At 47.9% G+C, this 19753-nt stretch overlaps 1 protein-coding gene across 2 annotated transcripts; it reads left to right on the forward strand.

Annotated features, from left to right (window-relative positions):
- The first annotated feature begins 1008 nt into the window (after positions 1-1008).
- Positions 1009-19576, forward strand: ECSIT (ECSIT signaling integrator). Of its 2 annotated transcripts, none has more exons than XM_045774535.2 (9): positions 1009-1135; positions 1346-1486; positions 9238-9353; positions 12769-13192; positions 13584-13807; positions 18058-18115; positions 18250-18398; positions 18588-18693; positions 19229-19576. In XM_045774535.2, exons 3-9 carry the CDS (start codon positions 9261-9263, stop codon positions 19483-19485), a joined length of 1311 nt encoding a protein of 436 aa, XP_045630491.2. In that variant the 5' UTR covers positions 1009-1135; positions 1346-1486; positions 9238-9260; the 3' UTR covers positions 19486-19576. The 2 variants fall into 2 exon arrangements, with proteins under 2 accessions (XP_045630491.2, XP_087723377.1); XM_087867251.1 differs by having other exon boundaries at positions 18636-18693.
- Positions 19577-19753: the final 177 nt, after the last annotated feature.

Below are 19753 nucleotides of genomic sequence, written 5' to 3' on the forward strand. Positions count from 1 at the left end.
GAGTCAATGACCTACCAGGGTTCAAATGCAATCACATATACATTATGGCATGGGAATGATCCCAGAAACGTTGGCACACCTACTGCTAGCCCCTGAGAGTTGTGGGACAAATTCCACACCCTCCCACATGCACAGAATCACAGACACCCTGAAGGTTGTACAGTTACAGGTGTGCATGCAGCTACTGACACATGAACACACAAGGACCCATGTACCCCAATGCCCAGACTGGCCTGGCCCACACTGATATACATGGGGACCATTCCAGAACCCCACACACACCCCTACACACCTTTGCTCAAGTTCTGAAATACTACAAAACTTCATGAAAACCTCCACACTCTTAACACCCCAGCATCACAGTACACACATACATACGCACCTGCGGCCACAGGACACAATCACAAACACACACACAACTCCACAGGACCCTCAGTCCTCAGCGAGGTTGGCCTAAGGTGTCAAACCAGACTCCACGCCCTCCCATTGAGGGAGGCGGAGGGAGGTGTTAAGGTGAATTCCCCATTAACAACAGCACTTATATGGCTGTTCTGCATAGATTAACTCAAACTTCAAAAAAATCCCATGAGGTTATTATAATTGCCCCAGGGTGAGAAAACCCAGGCACAGATGAGTTAGTCACTAGCGCAGAGTTACGGAGCTAGATGAGCAGAAATTGTCTCCATCACTGCTATCAGTGCTGTATCCTAAGCGCCTAAAACTGCACCTAGCACACAGTAAGCGCTCAAGAAAGGTTAGTTGAACAAATGAAGGAATCACATCACTTCACCTTTAATATTTCATTCCCATATTTCAGGTGGGAAAACTGGGGCCTCCAGGTGGATTCACAAGCCGCTCCCCCGCCCCGCCCGGTCCCTCAAGTCCAGCCTCCCAGCCCCGATCGGTCCAGTCACTCTTTTCCCGGCCTTAATGGGGGTGGGACCTGGCTCTGTATGAGGCAGGACCAAGGCCTTTCTGCCTTCCTATTGGTGCTCCTCCATTTGGGGCGGGACCTCTCTAAACCAGCGTTCTCGATTTGCTGTCTCCCTGGTGGCCCGTGACCTGGAAGCAATCTGGGTAAAATGGCGGCGCCCAGAGTCGAGACCGAACGGGCCCGGAGTCCGCGGCTTGCCGCGTGAGTATGTAGGTCGCGCGTGGGGAGGCTAGCTCGAACTTCTGGGTCCTGGACGGCCAGTTCTGGGCCGGCAGGGCGAGCGGGCGGCCCAGAGCAACCCAGCTGCAGGGCCAGGGCACCGTGACCTTTTGAGATGCGGGGCGGGGACGGGCTGGGAAATCCGCTCTCGGTGTACTCCCCTCCCCACTTCCCTAATCTCCTGTTTTGCAGATGAGACAGCTGAGGCTCAGAAAATTTAAGGCCTTCTCCCGAAGTCACGCCGCAAGTTGGCAGCTGGGCTAGAATTCGAACCCGCGTCAGTCCATTTCTCCCAAGGAACCGAGAATCCTGACAGCCAGCCTCAGAGCTGCTGTAGGTACACCCCCCCTACCCCCCGCCACGGGGGTTCAGACTTCTAGATCATAGACGTTTTGTAGAAATTTAGCTCTTCTCCTAATTGATCTGATACTTGTTAGGCACCTACCATAGTCCAGGCACTGTCCAGGTGCTGGAAACACTTCAATGAGGAATACAAAGCCTCCGGTCTCCTTGGGGAGCCAGACATTAAACAAGTTAGTAGAGGGAACAGGTGATTTCAGATGTTAATAATTGCTAATAATGCATTCATCAGGGTGCTGGGGGCTTTAAACTGGAGTGGGGCTATGGTCAGGGAAAGCCTCTCATTTGAATATAGACCTGAATGACCAGAGACAGCTATGGACTGATCTGGGGGAAGAAATTTCCCAACAGAGGGAAAAGCAAGTGCAAAGGCTCTGAGCCTAGAATAAACTTAGCTTGTTTAAGAAACAATGTAGCTAAGGGCGCCTGGGTGGCTCAGTCTGTTAAGCGTCCGCCTACCGCTCAGGTCATGATCCCCGGGTCCTGGGATGGAGCCCTGAGTAGGGCTCCCTGCTCCTGGGGATTCTGCTTCGCCCTCTGCCCCTTCCCCTCCCCCTGCTCGCGCTCTCTCTCTCAAATAAATAAATAAAATCTTAAAAAAAAAAAAAAGTTCAGTTTGGAGGGGTGGACCCTGTCTGAATTTTTTTTTTTTTTAAGATTTTATTTATTTATTCGACAGAGAGAGAGACAGCCAGTGAGAGAGGGAACACAAGCAGGGGGAGTGGGAGAGGAAGAAGCAGGCTCATAGCAGAGGAGCCTGATGTGGGGCTCGATCCCGCAACACCAGGATCACGCCCTGAGCCGAAGGCAGACGCTTAACCACTGTGCCACCCAGGCGCCCCCCTGTCTGAATATTTTAAGTGTGATGTAACACTAGCAATTTTTAGGCAGAGAGCACTGAAATTAGTTTACATTCTAAAAAGCTCCCTCTGACCATGGCAGCGAGAATTGACTGGTGGGAAGGCTGGGTAGGTATTAAAGAGATCATGGATTGGGGTGGTGGCTTGCAGATGGAGAGAAATGGATATATTCGGGATGGATTTGGAAGTACTCATCAGGACTTCTCGGTGGATTATATGGGTGTGTGAGGGACATAGTGGACTCAGAAATGACTTCTAGGTTTGTGGACTGAATGATTGGGAATGGTGGTGTCATTGGCTAGGATGCGGAGGAACAAGTTTAAGCAGGGATATCATTCTGGAGCAAATTAAGTCTGAAATGGCTAGGTATATGCCCAAGTGGCGGTTAGGTATGGAGGTTGGAGCTCAGGACTGGCAATATCTATGTGGAATCCAGGGCTCCTGGGTGGCTCAGTCTGTTAAGCGTCTGCTTTCAGCTCAGGTCATGGTCCCAGGGTCCTGGGATCAAGCTCCGCATTGGGCTTCCTGCTCAGCGGGAAGTCTGCTTCTCCGTCTCCCCTCAGCTTGCACTCTCCCTCACTCACGCTCACTCTCTCTCTTTCAGATAAATAAGTAAAATCTTCAAAAAAAAAAAAAAATAACTATTTGGAATCCATCAGCAAATAGATCATCATTTCAGAGACTTTAACACTCATATGAGAAACCTGGACTCTTCTTAAAATGTGGATTCTGATTCAGGAGGTCTGGGTTAGGGCTGAGATTCAGCTTCTCTAATGAGCTTCCAAATGATGATGTTGATATAGCTGGGCCCTGGAACACATTTTGAGTAGTGAAGATTCAGATAAGGTCTTAATCTTGGCTTCATATTAGATTCATTGGAGGCTCTTGTTTTTGTTTTTTTTTAAGATTATATATTTGAGAGAGCATGAGCAGATGCTGGGGGCAGAGGGAGAGGGAGCCCCTATGTGGGGCTCAATCCCAGGACCCAAGGATCGTGACCTGAGCTGAAGGCAGATGCTTAACTGACTGAGCCACCCAGCTGCCCCTGGAGCGCTTTAAAATGCTGATGCCTGGGCCCTAGATTTAGATACTTTGATTTATTATATCCAGGGTATGGCCTGGACATAGGGATTTTTAAAAGCTCTCTAGATGATTCTAATATGAAAAAAGTTTGAGAACCATTAGTGCTGCCCATAATAATACGGAGAAGAGAGGAACAAGTTGAAAGACAACTCAGGGTAGCAGGCAGACAAATCCAGAATGTGGGACTCTTTGCCGCTTTATTACTAAAAGTGTGGTCCCCAAACCAGCAGCATCAGTATCATTTGGAAGCTTGTTGGAGGTGCAAGATCTTTAGCTCTACCCCAGACTTGCTGGATCAAAGTCTGCATATTTTTTTTAAGATTCTATTTATTTATTTATTTATTTGACAGAGAGCGTGAGAGAGAACAAGAGAAAGCACAAGCAGGGGGAACAGCAGAGGGAGAGGGAGAAGCAGGCTCCCCACTGAGCAGGGAGCCCGATGCCGGGCTCAGTCCCAGCACCCTGGGATCATGACCTGAACCGAAGGCAGACGCTTAACTGACGCAGCCACCCAGGCGCCCCCAAAATCTGCATTTGTAACAAGGTCATGGGTGATTTATTGGCACATTTAAGTTTGCAGACATTGCAAACTTTAAAGAAAGAAGTGGGTCTTGCTGATTGGCTGAGAAACAGCCCGGGTTTAGGAAGAAAATCTAGAGTGCCAAGAAAGTGGGAGGAGGGCCTCACCTATGGTACATACTTCAGAGAAATTAAGCAAAATGAGGCCTGAGAAATAAATAAGCATTGGCTTTGGTAAGTGTAAAACCAAAAGGGATCTTTACAAATGATGTCAGTGGAGTAGCTGGGGCAGCAGCCAAGCTGGAGAGAGTGAGGAAGCAGAGTGTGTATGTACCTCTTGGGAGAAGCTTTGCTGTAAAGGGAGCAGAGATGTGGAGCAGAGGCTGGAGGGAGTCTTTGGGACAAGTAGGGAGATGCTAGAGAAAGTTTAAATGATAATAAGAATAGTACAGACACTTCCCAGCTTATTTTCTGAGGTCAGCATTACCTTGATTCCAAATCACACAGACACTCAAAACTACAGACTGTTATCTCTTATGAATATGGATGTAAAAATCCTCAACAAAATAACCAGCAAACCAAATTTTAGCAACATACAAAAAGGATTATACACCATGGCCAAGTGGAATTTGTCCCAGAAATGCAAGATTAGTTTAAAATCTGAAAATTGGGGTGGCTGGGTGGCTCAGTCAGTTAAGCATCTGCCTTCAGCTGGTCATGATCCCAGGATCCTGGGATCGAGCCCTGCATTGGGCTCCCTGGTCAGCGGAGAGCCTGCTTCTCTTTCTCCCTCTGCTGCTCCCCCCTGCTTGTGTGCCTGCTCTCCCTCTCTCTGTCAAATAAATAAATAAAATCTTAAAAAAAAATAAGTAAGTAAAATAAAATCTGAAAAATCGGTTAATATAATATACCTTATTAATAGAATAAAAGACAAAAACTACAGTCGTTTCACTAGATGCAACAAAAAGTACTTAACACAATCCAGTATCTTTCTGATGAAAATATTCAACATCTGGATATAGAAGGGAATTTCTTTTTTTTTTTTTTTTTAAGATTTTTATTTATTTATTCTGGGGCGCCTGGGTGGCACAGCGGTTAAGCGTCTGCCATCGGCTCAGGGCGTGATCCTGGTGTTCTGGGATCAAGCCCCACATCAGGCTCCTCCGCTAGGAGCCTGCTTCTTCCTCTCCCACTCCCCCTGCTTGTGTTCCCTCTCTCGCTGGCTGTCTCTATCCTGTCGAATAAATAAATAAAATCTTAAAAAAAAAAAAAAAAGATTTTTATTTATTTATTCTTTTTTTTTTTTTTTTAAAGATTTTATTTATTTATTTGACAGAGATAGAGACAGCCAGCGAGAGAGGGAACACAAGCAGGGGGAGTGGGAGAGGAAGAAGCAGGCTCATAGCAGAAGAGCCTGATGTGGGGCTCGATCCCAGATCGCCGGGATCACGCCCTGAGCCGAAGGCAGACGCCCAACCGCTGTGCCACCCAGGCGCCCCAAGATTTTTATTTATTTATTCTGGAGAGAGCGAGCACAAGAGTGAGCGTGAGTGGGGCGAGGGGCAGAGGGAGAGGGACAAGCAGACCCCATACTGAGTGCAGAGTCCGATGTGGGGCTCATTCCCACAGCCCTGGGATTATGACTTGAGCCAAAATCAAGAGACAGACACTCAACCGACTGAGCCACTCAGGCACCCCAGAAGGGAATTTCTTTAACCTTATGAAGGCCATTTCGGAAAACCCACAGCTCACATCATACTTAATGATGAAAGACTGGATACTCTTCCCCTAAGATCAAGAACAAGAAAAGGATATCTACTCTTGCCACTTCTACTCAACATTGTACTGGAGGGTTCCAGCAAGGGCACTTGGGAAAGGAAAATAAATAAAAGACATCCAGTTTGGAAAGGGAGAGGTAAAACTGTATTTGTAGGTGGCGTGATCTTGTATATAGAAAATCCTAAAGAAGGCAGTAAAAAGCTATTGAAACTAATAAGTGAGTTCAGCAAGGTTGCAGGATATAAGATCAAAATACATAAAAAATAAATTGTATTCCTATACACTGGCACTGAACAATATAGAAATGAAATTAAGAAAATAATCCCATATGTAATAGCTTCATAAAGAATGAAACATGAATAGGGGCGCCTGGCTGGCTCAGTTGTTAGAGCATGTGACTTTTGATCTTGGGGTTGTGAATTCAAGCCCCACGTTGGGTGTAGACATTACTTAGAAATAAATCTTTAAAAAAAAACATAAATTTACAATAAATAATTATTTATTATTTAATAATATAACATAGATAAATAAATTTAACAAAAGTAAGAAACTCATACACTGAAAACTATAAAACGTTGAGAGAAATTAAAGATAATCTAAATAAATGGAGAGGCATCCCGTGTTCATGGGTCAGAAGACTTAATGTTAAGATACCAACATTCCCTAAATTGATCTATAGACTCAACACAATCCCTATCAGAATCCCTCTGGCTTTTTGCAGAAATTGACAGCTGATTCTAAAGTTTATATGTAATTGCAGGGGAGCCGGAATAGCCAAAACAATTTTGTAAAAAAAAGAACAAAGTTGGAAGACTTACAGTTCCTGATTTTAAAACTTAACAGAACTATAATAATCAAAACAGTGTGGTACTGGCATAAGACCCAACGTATAGGGGCGCCTGGGTAGCGCAGCGGTTAAGCGCCTGCCTTCGGCTCAGGGCGTGATCCCGGCGTTCTGGGATCGAGCCCCACATCAGGCTCCTCCGCTATGAGCCTGCTTCTTCCTCTCCCACTCCCCCTGCTTGTGTTCCCTCTCGCGCTGGCTGTCTCTCTGTGTCAAATAAATAAATAAAATTAAAAAAAAAAAAAAAAGACCCAACGTATAGATCAATGAAATTGGGAACCCAGAATTAAACCCTTAACATTTATGGTCAAGTGATTTTCAGCAAGAACAACAGGACAAAAGAGTGCACTTATCATGATGAGCACTAATGTATAGAATTGTTGAATCACGTTATTGTACACCTGAAACTAACATAACTATATTAACTATACTAAAATTAAAACTTCATTTAAAAAAAAAAAGAATGCCAAGACAAAGAAATAGGGAAAGAATAGTCTCTTCAACAAATAGTACTAGGACAATTGGATATCCACTTGTAATGAATCCCTTTCTCACACCATACACAATAATTAATTAAAGGTGGATCATGGGATTAAATGTAAGAGCTAAAACTATTAAACTCTTAGAAGAAAAGAGGAATAAATCTTTTTTTTAAGATTTATATTATTTGAGCAAGAGAGTGGGGGGGAGGGGCAGAGGGAGAGAGAGTCCCAAGCAGACTCCACGCTGAGCGCAGAGCCTAGTCCAGGGGCTCAGTCTCATGACCCTGAGATCATGACCTGAGCTGAAACCAAGAGTCAGATGCCTAACCAGCTGCGACACCCAGGCGCCCCAACATAGGAGTAAGTCTTTATGACCTTGGCCTTGGTAGTGGTTTTTTAGGTACAACATCAAGACCGCAGCTATAAAAGAAAAACAAATTGGACATCATCAGAATAAGACTTGTGCTGTGAACTGTTAACATCAAGAAAGTGAAAAGACGACCCAAAGAATGGGAGAAAGTATTTGTAAATCACAAGGGTATCCAGAATATATAAAGAACTCTTACAACTCAATGATAAAAAGATAAGTAGTCCAATTTTTTAAATGTACAAAGGATCTAAATACACATTTCTCCAAAAAAGATACACAATGGCCAATAAGGACCCGAAAAGATACCTGGCATCAGTTTTTAGGGAAGTGCAAATCCAACCATGAGATACCACTTCGCATTCACTACTGCGTCCAATGAAAAAAACCACAAGAATTGGCAAGGAGGTGGAGAAATTAGAACCCTTATATATTGCTGGTGAGAATGTAAAATGGTGCAGCCACATTAGAGAATGGTTTGGCAGGGGGAGCCTGGCTGCGTCAGTTGATAGAGCATGCGGCTTCTGATCTGGGGGTTATGAGTTCAAGCGCCATGTTGGGCAGGGAGGCTACTTAAAATAAAAAAAAAAAAAAACAGTTTGGCAGTTCCTCAAAATGTTAGACATAGAATTACCATACATCTCAGCAGTTTGACTTCGTGTATATCCCTAAGAGGCATGAAGTACCCGTTCACACAAAACTTCCACGCAGGTGTTCACAGCAGCGTTAATCATAATAGTCAAAAAGCGGAAACAACCCCAAATGTCCATCAATTGATGAATGGATAAACAAAGCATGGTTATATCCCTATAATGGAATTTTTTAGCAATTAAAATGAATGAAGTCTGATACATGGATAAGCCCGAAACACCTGCTAAGTGAACGGCTAGTCACACAAGAGCACGTGTTGCGTGACTCCTTTTATACAAACTACCCAGAGTGGGCAAGTTATAGAGACAGTGCGTTAGTGGTTGCCTGAGGGAAAATGAGAGGAACTGCTGATGGGTATAGGTTTTCTTCTTGGGGTAACGAGAATGTTCTAAAATTAGATTGCAGTGATGGTTGCAGGGTTCTGTGAGTATACTAAAAAACCATTGAATTTTACACTTGGAAACGGTGAACTATAGGATATGTGAATAAAACTGTTATATAAAAAAAAAAAAAAGATCCAGAGGCACCTGGGTGGCTCATTTGGTTAAGTGTCTGACTCTTGGTTTCGGCTCAGGTCATGATCTCACGATTGTGAGATTGAGCCCTGTGTCGGGCTCCACACTGGGCGTGGAACCTGCTTAAAATTCCCTCTCTCCCTCTGCCCCTCCCCCCCATCACATGCACTCTTTCTGTCTTATTTTTTATTTGAGAAAGAGAGAACAAGCCGGGTGGGGGGGGGGGGGAGCAGAGGGAGAAGCAGGCTCCCCGCTAAGCAGGGAGCCCAACATGGGACTGAATCCCAGGCCCCTGAGATCATGACCTGAGCTGAAGGCAGATACTTAACCAACTGAGCCACCCAGGCACCCCATAAATAAATCTTAAAAAAAAAAAAAAAGGGTCCAGTAGGGAGGGGGACCATGGCAGGAGCAAATTCCTCGAGATAGTGGAGGGTTTAGCCCAGCAAAGTAGGGACCCTTGGTTGTAACAGCCATTTTAAGTCCATCTTGTGGATAAGGAGACCAGGGGGCCTGGTGAGTTAGCCATGCCATCTGGATCATGGCTCTGCCCATGAGGGGTCTCATCTCCATTAGCAGGTGGGGTGCCAGGCTGATGCTGTCTTTTTTCCCTCTCTTGGCCAGGTGGTTGTCTGACAAGCAGCGGCATGAGCTGGGCCCAAGCCATCCTGCTGGCCCGGGGCCTCTCTCGCAGCTGGGGAGGCATCTGCGGGCCTCTCTTGGGAGCCCCCTTCTCTCAGGTAACCAGCAGCCTATCGGCTCTGAGGGCCAGCTGAACGTGCCTTATTCATTTTAAGAAGCGCTACTGTCCATGTGGGTAGGGGGGTTGAATTTGGAAATGGGGTTACAGGAGCGCAGTAGATTTGGGTGGTGACTATGGGTAACTCCCGCATCCATTTGTAAAGATGGGGGCAGAACATTGAACTTCTGTCCCTTCCACGAGTGACCAGATGGCCCAAGCCAATCGATGGGCCTAGACAGCAGTAACAGTGATGGCGGCAGTGATGGTAATAATAATTACGTATACCTTGTTCTGTTGTGCTTCACAGATAATGGTTTGTTTGGTTGGTTGATTTTGGTTTTTCGGTTTTTACAAGTTGAGGGTTTGTGGCAGCCCTCTGTCGAGCAAGTTTGTTGGTGCCATGTTCCGACAGCATTTGCTCCTTTCGTGTCTCTGTGTCCCATTTTGGTAATTCTTGTAATATTTCAACCTTATTCATTATTATCATGCGTGTTATGGTGATCTGTGAGCAGCGATTATGACCCACTGAAAGCTCACATATGCTGCTTAGCATTTTTTAGCAAGAAAGCATTTTTTAATTAAGGTACATACATTTTTTTAGACGTAATGTTATTGCTTTCTTCATAGACCACAGTATAGGGTAAACCTAACTTTCCTATGTGCATTGGGAAGCTTCAGAATTCATTTGACTCACTTTATTGTGACATTTGTTTTATTGTGGAGTCTGGAACTGAACCCTCCATGTCTCTGGGGTACGCCTATGCTTCCCTTACTAAGCACTTCCTCTGTGTCAGGCCCTGTGCTATGCTTTTTGTTTACATTATCTCCTTTGTGGGGTCTCCCCTTCTTTTGGGCATCCTGGAGCTTCCTTTCTGGTATTTGACCTATGCACATACCACCTACAGAATGAGTGGCCTACAATTGTACTTTAAATGGACACTTTTTGTTTGTTTGTTTGTTTTTTAAAGATTTTATTTATTTATTCGACAGAGATAGAGACAGCCAGCGAGAGAGGGAACACAAGGAGGGGGAATGGGAGAGAAAGAAGCAGGCTCATAGCGGAAGAGCCTGATGTGGGGCTCGATCCCGTAACGCCGGGATCACGCCAAGCCGAAGGCAGAGGCCTAACTGCTGTGCCACCCAGGCGCCCCTTTTTTGTTTGTTTGTTTGTTTGTTTTTAAAGATTTTATTTATTTATTCGACAGAGATAGAGACAGCCAGCAAGAGAGGGAACACAAGCAGGGGGAGTGGGAGAGGAAGAAGCAGGCTCATAGCGAGGAGCCTGATGTGGGGCTCGATCCCAGAATGCCAGGATCACGCCCTGAGCCGAAGGCAGACGCTTAACCGCTGTGCCACCCAGGCGCCCCCTTTTTTGTTTGTTTTTTAAACATCACCTTATGTAAGTAGGACATTGGGATGGCTGTTGGGGCAGCAGAGCAGAGAGACTAAGGGCAGGGACTGTGATCTCAGCTCTGTCACTTTGTAGCTATGGGACACCAGACATCCCATTTCACCTCTCTGAGCCTCAGTTTCCTCCTCTGTAAAATGGGTACACTAAGAGCACTCTCTCGGTGGGCAATTGGAAAGATTAAATGAGCTTCACATTCAGAAAGTGATCAACAATGCCTGGAAGAAGATTCAATAACTATTAGCTTTTATTTGCCATATATATAGATATAGATAGGTAGATATCTAGATCTATATATCTTTAATAAATAAATAAATAAATAAATAAACATTCGATTTCACTTAAAATAAGAAATTAGGTAGTGTACTACCCATACTGGGGTTAGCAAACATTTTCATGAAGAGTCAGATAGTAAATATTTGGGGCTTTGCAAGCCACACAGTCTGTTACAACTACTCATCTCTGCCAGTGTCGTGTAAAAACAGCCCCAGACTAGACATCATGAATGTGCCTGGCCATATTCAAATACAACTTTATTTATTATTATTTTATTTTATTTTTTAAGTTTTTATTTTTATTTTTATTTTTTTTTAGATTTTTCTTATTTATTTATTTGACAGAGAGACAGCTAGAGAGGGAGCACAAGCAGGGGCAGCAGCAGGCAGAGGGAGAAGCAGGTTCCCTGCTGAGCAGGGAGCCTGACGTGCGGCTCGATCTCAGAACCCTGGGATCATGGCCCGCGCCGAAGGCAGATGCTTAACGACTGAGCCACCCAGGCACCCCGAATACGATTTTATTGACAAAAGGAGACAGCTGCCCCTCAGATTTGCCCCCAGCAGCCTCCACTCCTCACTCTGGGGAGCAAGGTCTGCCTTGACTCAAGGGAAACACCATCGTAACAGACAGGGAAGCTTAGGCCTGAGTAGTAAAGTGGGATGTGGGTATCACCTAGCAGAGGACAGCCAAGCCAAGATTCCTGCTGAGTCCAAAATCTGCATTTTCTTTTTTAAACTCAGTTGTTGACATGTATCTTTTGAACAGATAATACAGTTAGTTACCGTGAGCAATTCAAACAGTTCTGGGGCCACACCAGACAAGGGTCTGTCCCTCTTTTGCTTGGCCACCACTTAGCTCCCCTCTCTAGAGGCAAGAGGTGTTACCCACTTAATGCATTTCCTCCCAGACGTATTTTACAGGAGCAGGAAATGTATATGCATACAGTCGATTCTCATTATCCACAGTAACATTTTATAAAGTGCCCGCCTACACCGAATTAGCTAGTGAACCCCAAACTATCGCTTCCAGGAAAATACAGGTCGGTTCTTGTGAGCCTCGCCTCACATTTTCATCAACCAGTCAACCCCCTGCTTGTGTCTGTGAATGACCAGGAAAGTGTTAAGAGTATTGACTTTGGGATTACAAATCGTTTTTAGCAAGTAGGCAAATTTGCAACCAGGGAGTCCACCAATAATGAAGATCTATTGTATATAAGTCGGTGAGGTTTTTTTACACCTCTGGGAACTTACTCTACACATCGATTCACACGCTATTTTTTTTCATTTCATAATATACCTGGGAGCTCGTTCTGGGTCACGCAAGACCCTCCTCGGGGCCCCTCATAGATGCAGGTACTGCCTGCCCACGTTCATGGCCGGGGGCTTAACCATTCCCTTGCCGATGTACGTTGCGGCCCTTTCCACCGCTGCTGTGGAAGTCCAAACGTCATCGGGCGCAGGTTTTGTTCAGAGCTGTCGGATTTACAAACCCGAAGCAGGATCCCTGCATCAGAGGGGGTGTTTGCCATGCTCAATGTGGCCCAGAGGCCCCATGGGGGTTTCACTGTTGTTTTCTCACACTTTGTAACAGTGCCTGAACTTGGGCTTATCACCACAGCACCCCGCTTCCTCAGGGGCCCTTCGGGATGCCCACTGGCACCTTGCCCCGGAAGGAGCCAGCCCAGCAGCCCCCGGGGGCCCAAATTCCGGCAATGGTTCTCTGTCCCCAGGTGCCTCTCCGGGCCGCACGGGGCCTCCACTGCAGCGCAGCCGCCCGTAACTCAGACTCGTGGCTCGTCCCGCCCCCGCCTGAGCCCCGGAAGGGCCCCGGACCCACGAAGGCCCTGGCCCTCCACGAGGAGCTGTTCCAGCAGGCACCGGCAGGGGCGCGGGACAAGGCGAACTTCGTGCGCGCGGTGCAGAACTTTGGGCAGCACAACGTGCACAAGCGGGGCCACGTGGACTTCATCTACCTGGCGCTGCGCAAGATGCGGGAGTACGGCGTCGAGCGCGACCTGGCTGTCTACAACCTGCTGCTCGACGTCTTTCCCAAGGAGGTCTTCCGGCCTCGAAGCATCATCCAGAGCATCTTCATCCACTACCCACGGCAGCAGGAGTGTGGGATCGCCGTCCTGGAACAGATGGAGAGCCACGGTGAGGCCCGCAGGCTCAGGGCTGGGGAGTGGGTTTCCTCCTTCTCCCCGGTCTTGGGCCCCTCCGCCGCTCCAGGGCTCTGTCTTGCCTTTTCTCTGTGTGTCTGTTTGGCTGGTTTGCTCCCCCTCACTCCCCTCTCTCAATCTCTCCTCTGTCTCTCATCTCTTTCCTCTCTCCCTCTGACTGTTCCTTTCAATTCTGATTCTGTTCTCCCTCTCTGTCATCAATCCCCTGACTTCAATTCTTCCTGTCTCTGATTCTTTCCATCTGGCCCTCCTCCTGATTCCCTCTTGGCCCTGGCTCCTCTGCCCCTCCCTGTCTCCCATGTTTCTGTCTCCCCTTACCCCTTTGAGCCCCTCCCTGAGGCTCTGCCTCCTTCTGCCCGATGCAGGCGTGATGCCCAACAAGGAGACTGAGTTCCTACTGATTCAGATATTTGGACGTAAAAGTTACCCCATGCTCAAGTTCGTGCGCATGAAACTGTGGTTCTCCCGCTTCAAGAATATCAACCCCTTCCCTGTGCCCCGGGACCTGCCGCAGGACCCTGTGGACCTGGCCAAGTTGGGCCTGCGGCACATGGAGCCCAACCTCAGCGCAACGGTCACCATTTACCAGGTATCCACCCCTTTCCACACCTTCAGCCACAACCCCAGCCCGGGCCCCTCACTCACCCTGAGTGATTGTGCTGAGACAGACTGAGCCCTCACTAGATTCCCGTGGCCCTCACTCCTCACTACAGCTTGACCTCTGACCTCTGACCTCCACTCCTGCCCCTCTCCCCACACTCTGTATTCTGGGCATCTGTCTTCCTTTCTGGTCTTTGAGCCCTTTTTTTTTTTTTGAAGATTTTATATTTATTTATTTGAGGGGGCAGGGGAGGGGCAGAGGGAGAGGGAGAATCCCAAGCAGACTCCACGTTGAGCTTGGAGCCCAATGCAGGGCTCGATCCCAAGATGCTGAGATCATGACCTGAGCTGAAATCAAGAGTTGGACGCTCGACCAACTAAGGCACCCAGGTGCCCCAGTTCTTGAGCATTCTATGCCAGTTTTCTTCTCAGGCCTTTGTGCTCACTGCTCCCTCTGCCAGGACTACTCCTCCCTGGGACTTCATGTTCTTCTGATCTCAGCTATGCCATCCCTTCCTCAGGATCCCCTTCCTGACCACCCTGGCTGAGGCACTGGGTGACTGGCTTGGTTGCTCATTCACCATGATTCAGTTTCCCCTGTGTCTCCCAAGGCTCAGCACAGGGTCTGGCACAAAGCTGAGCTCAGCAGTTGTTTGTTGAATGACTGAATGAAATAGTCCACACACACACGCACACACACACACACACACACCACACACACCCCGGTGTTCTAAGGGTGCCACTCGTGCCAGACCACGTGGAGGATCCTTTGGTCCTGGAGGCTGACCCCAGATCACAGTTTCTCTCGGAGCTGCTGGTTCTGAGATGGAGAAGCACTGGGGGCTGTGGGAGCCCAGAAGGGGCAGGGGGGAGGGAGGGCTTCCTATAGGAGGTGAGGGTGAGCTGCACTCAAGCAGGACAGGAGAGGCGAGGAGAGCATTCTAGGCAGAGGGAGCAGTGTGGGCTGGGGTTCAGAGGGCAGCTGGGAGATGCAGAAAGGGCTTCCTCTGGCCAGTGCAGGGGGGGGGGGGGGGCTCGGGTGTGGGGAGAAGGGGCATGGAGGCACCAAGCTAAAGAGTGTGGTTTGAACCGGTTGGTGGGGAAGGAGCCACCAGGAAGTTTTAAGAAGAGGAAGGATGGGGTGGGAGTCATGTTTCTGGAAGGAGTTTCTGTTTCAAAAGCACCCTCTGGTGGCCACGTGGTTGGTGTTGGATGGGGGCCAACCGAGGACCGAGGGACTGGGACAGTGGGTAATGGGGTGTCTGGGTGAGAAAGGACAGAGACTTGGCCTGGAGCACATCGCAGAGGAAAGCTAGTCTTTAACTCATTTCTTCATTTTGAAAAGTAAAGCATTAGAAGCCAAACAGTCCTCAAGGACACACAGTGAAGAGTTCTCCTCTCCTAGCCTGGCCCTTCAGTCCCCAGGCTCCTTCCCCAGAGGTGACCACGTCTGTGTCTCCTTGCATTTGCAAGCAGATAGATCCTTTGTATGTATTCTTGTTTCCCCTCATTATGAAAAATACATACAGAAAGCTTGAAAACATGGTAAAATGATCACCAGCACCACCTAGATTTAAAATGGGAACAATCCAAGACTCCATCAAGAGGGCATTGTCTATGTAGATTCTAACAGCGCAGTCAGATTTGTAAAAAAAAAAAAAAAAAAAGAGCAAGTGAAAAGTTGAAGTATATTCAGTGGTACAGTAAGTTTCCTTCAGTGTGAGAGGGGAGGGGAAATAAAAGTGCATATAACTATTTGCCTGTTTTCACAAAAATAAATAATGCAAAGATAAATCTGAAAAAGGAAGAAATGATTATCTCTGGGCAGGCGGAGGAAATGGGGTAGAAAGAACAGGAGTGGAAGAGAGACATCTATTTAATATGGATTGACTTTTAAACTGTGAAAATGTTTACGTGTATTTTTTTTTAAAGATTTTATTTATTTATTTGACAGAGATAGAGACAGCCAGCGAGAGAGGGAACACAAGCAGGGGGAAGTGGGAGAGGAAGAAGCAGGCTCATAGCGGAGGAGCCCGATGTGGGGCTCGATCCCATAACGCTGGGATCACGCCCCGAGCCGAAGGCAGACGCCCAATGACTGCACCACCTATGCGCCCCAGTGTGTATTTTTTTTTTTTAAGATTTTTATTTATTTATGTGACAGAGAGACAGCCAGCGAGAGAGGGTACAGAGCAGGCGAGTGAGAGAGGAAGAAGCAGGCTCCCAGCAGAGGAGCCCGATGTGGGACCCGATCCCGGAACGCCGGGATCACGCCCTGAGCGGAAGGCAGACGCTTTAACGACTGCGCTACCCAGGCGCCCCCCCAGTGTGTATTTTTTTAAATCAAAGGGGGGAGGGGAACTCCACTAAAATTGAAAACAAGCAGAAACAAATGGATATGGCTAAATATCTAATTGATAGTATAATCAATGAGAGAAGAAGTTCTTCCAAGTCAGTTGTCCAACTGCCCGTCCTTAGTGGCATCTGTTCCAAGAACAGACATACCTGTAGAGAAATCCTAAGCTTAATCCCATAGCGTTATGGTTACCAGTAACATCAAAACTATTTCTGTGGTTTGATAGATAAGTAAATGTATTACTATTGATAGGAACCAAGATTTTTAGTGAGAAAAGGAAAGAAAAATATACAATCAAATGTGAAAAAAGAAAAAAAAAAAAAGAAGAACTCCATGGTGTGAAATTTAAAATGAAAGATCAGTATTGGGGCGCCGGGGTGGCTTAGTCGGCTAAGTGTCCAACTCTTGAACTCAGCTCGGGTCTTGATCTCAGGGTCATGAGTTCAAGCCCTGTGCTTGGCTCCACGCTGGGTGTGGAGCCTACTTAAAAGAAAAAAATATATATATCAGTATAATTGTTCGGTAAAAAGGCCCAGGAGCAAAACATATACTTTTTTCTGCCTCCAAAAAACTTACACTTTGAAAATGTTTCTGCAGTGGCATAGCATTCTGCATATGTTCTGCACCTTGCCTTTGCTGTTTTCACTTAAGCATATGGCTAGGAGCCCATTCTGTGTCCATACCCATTGAATTACCTGTGTTCTTTGTAACTTGAAAGGATGAATGATAGTTGTCTACTCTCAGACGTTTCAGTCAAAGAATATATGCATTTTTAAGATTTTATGTATTTGTTAGAGAGATCAATAGAGAGAGCACGCATGAGTAGGGGGAGGGACAGAGGGAGAGGGAGAAGCAGGCTCCCTGCTGAGCAAGCCCAATGTGGGACTCAATCCAATGCATTTTTTAAAATTTCATTTGGGGGACACCTGGGTGGCTGAGTTGGTTAAGTGTCTGCCTTTGGCTCAGGTCATGATCACAGGGTCCTGGGATCAAGTCCCGCATCGGGCTCCCTGCTCAGTGGGGAGTCTGCTTCTCCCTCTCCCTCTGCCTGGTGCTCCCCCTGGTTCCTTCTCTCCCTCTCTCTCTCTCTCTCTCAAATAAATAAATAAATAAAAATCTTTAAAATTTTTTTTCATTTGGTTTGGTTTTTGAATCATGGCTCTATGTAAAGTCAGAAGGATATAAAACTGTCCTCCTGTTCTCCAAGAGGCAAACACTGATTTGTTTCCTGTGTCTCCTTGAGAGTATACTGTGCATGTGAAATTATTTTTCTTTTTAAAACTTTACAAGCACAGGGGCGCCTGGGTGGCTCAGTCGTTAAGTGTCTGCCTTCGGCTCAGGGCGTGATCTCAGCGTTCTGGGATCAAGGCCCACATCAGGCTCCTCTGCTAGGAGCCTGCTTCTTCCTCTCCCACTCCCCCTGCTTGTGTTCTCTCTCTCGCTGGCTGTCTCTCTATGTCAAATTAATAAATAAAAAATCTTAAAAAAAAAAAAAGAACTTTACAAGCACGGAACATTTACTATGTGCCAGGCACTGTTCTCAGCATTTTAGAACCATCTGAATTAAGTGCTGTTATCTCCATTTTGCATCTGGAGAAACTGAGGCACACAGGTACATCGACTTGACCATGGTCACACAGCCTGTGTGGCAGATCCCAAATTTTAACACAGGTAGGCAGGCTCTAAGGTTCCCTCTGGGTACACATCTTAAATGTCGGCAGCTAGCGCCAAAGTGGATAGAAATAAGGAAGGGATGGGCTTGAGTGCTGGGTCGGAGGCCAAGAGGAGCCCTGAATTCGCTGGGATCCCCTTCCCCATTTTTCTCCCCAGCTCTTCTATAGGGGCTGGGGGCCACAAGCTTCCACCCCTCCTCCTCCTTGCAGATGCCTTCTTCCAAAGACTCCACAGGTGCAGCAGATCCTGCTGAGCCCCACATTGTAGGTAAGGCTCTGGCATGGGGGGCTGGATTCCCACCAAGCCTGCTGGGTGGGCTCCCTGGGCCTTTGGGCAGAGCCCATCAGCCAGCCCCTCCCCCCCCCCCCCCCCCCCCCCGGGCATGTGTGTATCCTCACCAGGAATCCAGACTCCTGATCAGCAGGCTGCCTTGGCCAACCACAACCCAGCCCGGCCTGTCTTCGTCGAGGGCCCCTTTTCCCTGTGGCTCCGAGACAAATGTGTCTATTATCATATCCTCAGAGCTGACTTGCTGCCCCCTGAGGAGAGGGTAAGGCCCCAAAGCGTGAGTGGGGGGTATGGGTGTGTTTGGGGGGCTGGCACCACCCTAAGGGCTCATGTGAGGTCTCAGAGGGGCAAGCGGAAAGGGAAGGGATAGCTCCTGGTTTGGGGAGGTAGGCTGTAGCTGGCTGCAAGATCCTGGGCCTCTGACCCTGCTGGACCCGCCTCCCTGGGGTAGGAAGTGGAGGAAATTCCGGAGGAATGGAATCTCTACTATCCGATGCAGCTGGACCTGGATTACGGGAGGAGTGGCTGGGATGACTACGAGTTTGACATCCATAAAGGTAAAACTGGGATGGGCAGGGTTCCAAACACCAGACATGATGAGGCCTCTGGGGTGGAAGGGTGGCACCCAGACTGAGACCCAGCCCAGTTACCACATGCAGACCCAGTAGATGTCCAAAGACACACACAAACACACACTCCTCAGGGGCTCCAGGCCTGTTAGCCCTTGGTCATGGAGCATCTCTATGCTGGCTACTGAGTGTGACCAGGACAGGCCAAGTCTCTCCCCTTGAGCAGCTCTGGGCAGTGGGAGAACAGGCAAGTTAAGTTACATTCCTCGGGTCTCAAGGGAGGAGCACACCATCCAGCATCAGGTGGGATGTGGGGAGAACTTCCTGGTGGAATGTTGAAGAACCAGGAGGCATCACTCAGGTGAAGCATGGGATTAGCAGTCTAGGCAGACAGGATATTTTGTGCAGAGGCTTGGGTGCACAAGAAACATGCCACCTGTGGCCTGGAAGGAGTGCAGGTATGGGGGGGGGGTGTCCTCGGATTCCCATTGCACAAACTCTGAGCACCTATTTCCCCCAACAGTGGAGGAAGGCCCTGTCTTCGCCATATGCATGGCGGGTGCCCACGACCAAGCTACACTGGCCAAGTGGATCCAGGGCTTGCAGGAGACCAACCCAGCCCTGGCCCAGATCCCCGTGGTCTTCCGCCTGGCTGGGTCCACCGGGGAACTCCGGGAGTCCTCTTCAGGGGTGAAAGAGCCGCCCCCGCCCCCGCCCCCGCCAGAGGGCCAGGAAGAAGAGGAAGACAATCAGCAGCGACAGCAGCAGGGCCAGAGCTGAGCTTGAGCGGTGACCTGCACAAGCTGTGGACTGGTGTGACAGCGTGAGATGCCTTTTGAGTGTACAGCAAATAAAAGTTTTCCGGTCTTCAGCCTGCCCTCCCTCTTCTCTAGCAGCGTGGCGTCTCTGTCCCTTTAATGCTTGGTGGCCTGGCTTTTCAAGGGATCTGCAGCATCCGGGACGGACAGATCAGACTCCAGACTACCTCTGCCTTCACCTGACAGCTCCTACCCTTCCGTTGTCATTTCCAGGATGCATTCAGGATGAA

The sequence above is a fragment of the Ursus americanus genome, chromosome 14, assembly GCF_024610735.1.
Source record: "Ursus americanus isolate L20-20 chromosome 14, mUrsAme1.1.p, whole genome shotgun sequence".
NCBI classification, from domain to species: Eukaryota; Metazoa; Chordata; class Mammalia; order Carnivora; family Ursidae; genus Ursus; species Ursus americanus.

Coding starts and splice junctions, on each gene's coding strand:
- ECSIT (XM_045774535.2), top strand. CDS start 9,261: ATGAGCTGGGCCCAAGCCATCCTGCTGGCCCGGGGCCTCTCTCGCAGC. Junction 13,808..18,057: donor CAACGGTCACCATTTACCAG/GTATCCACCCCT, acceptor TCCTCCTTGCAG/ATGCCTTCTTCCAAAGACTC. Junction 18,694..19,228: donor CGAGTTTGACATCCATAAAG/GTAAAACTGGGA, acceptor TTCCCCCAACAG/TGGAGGAAGGCCCTGTCTTC.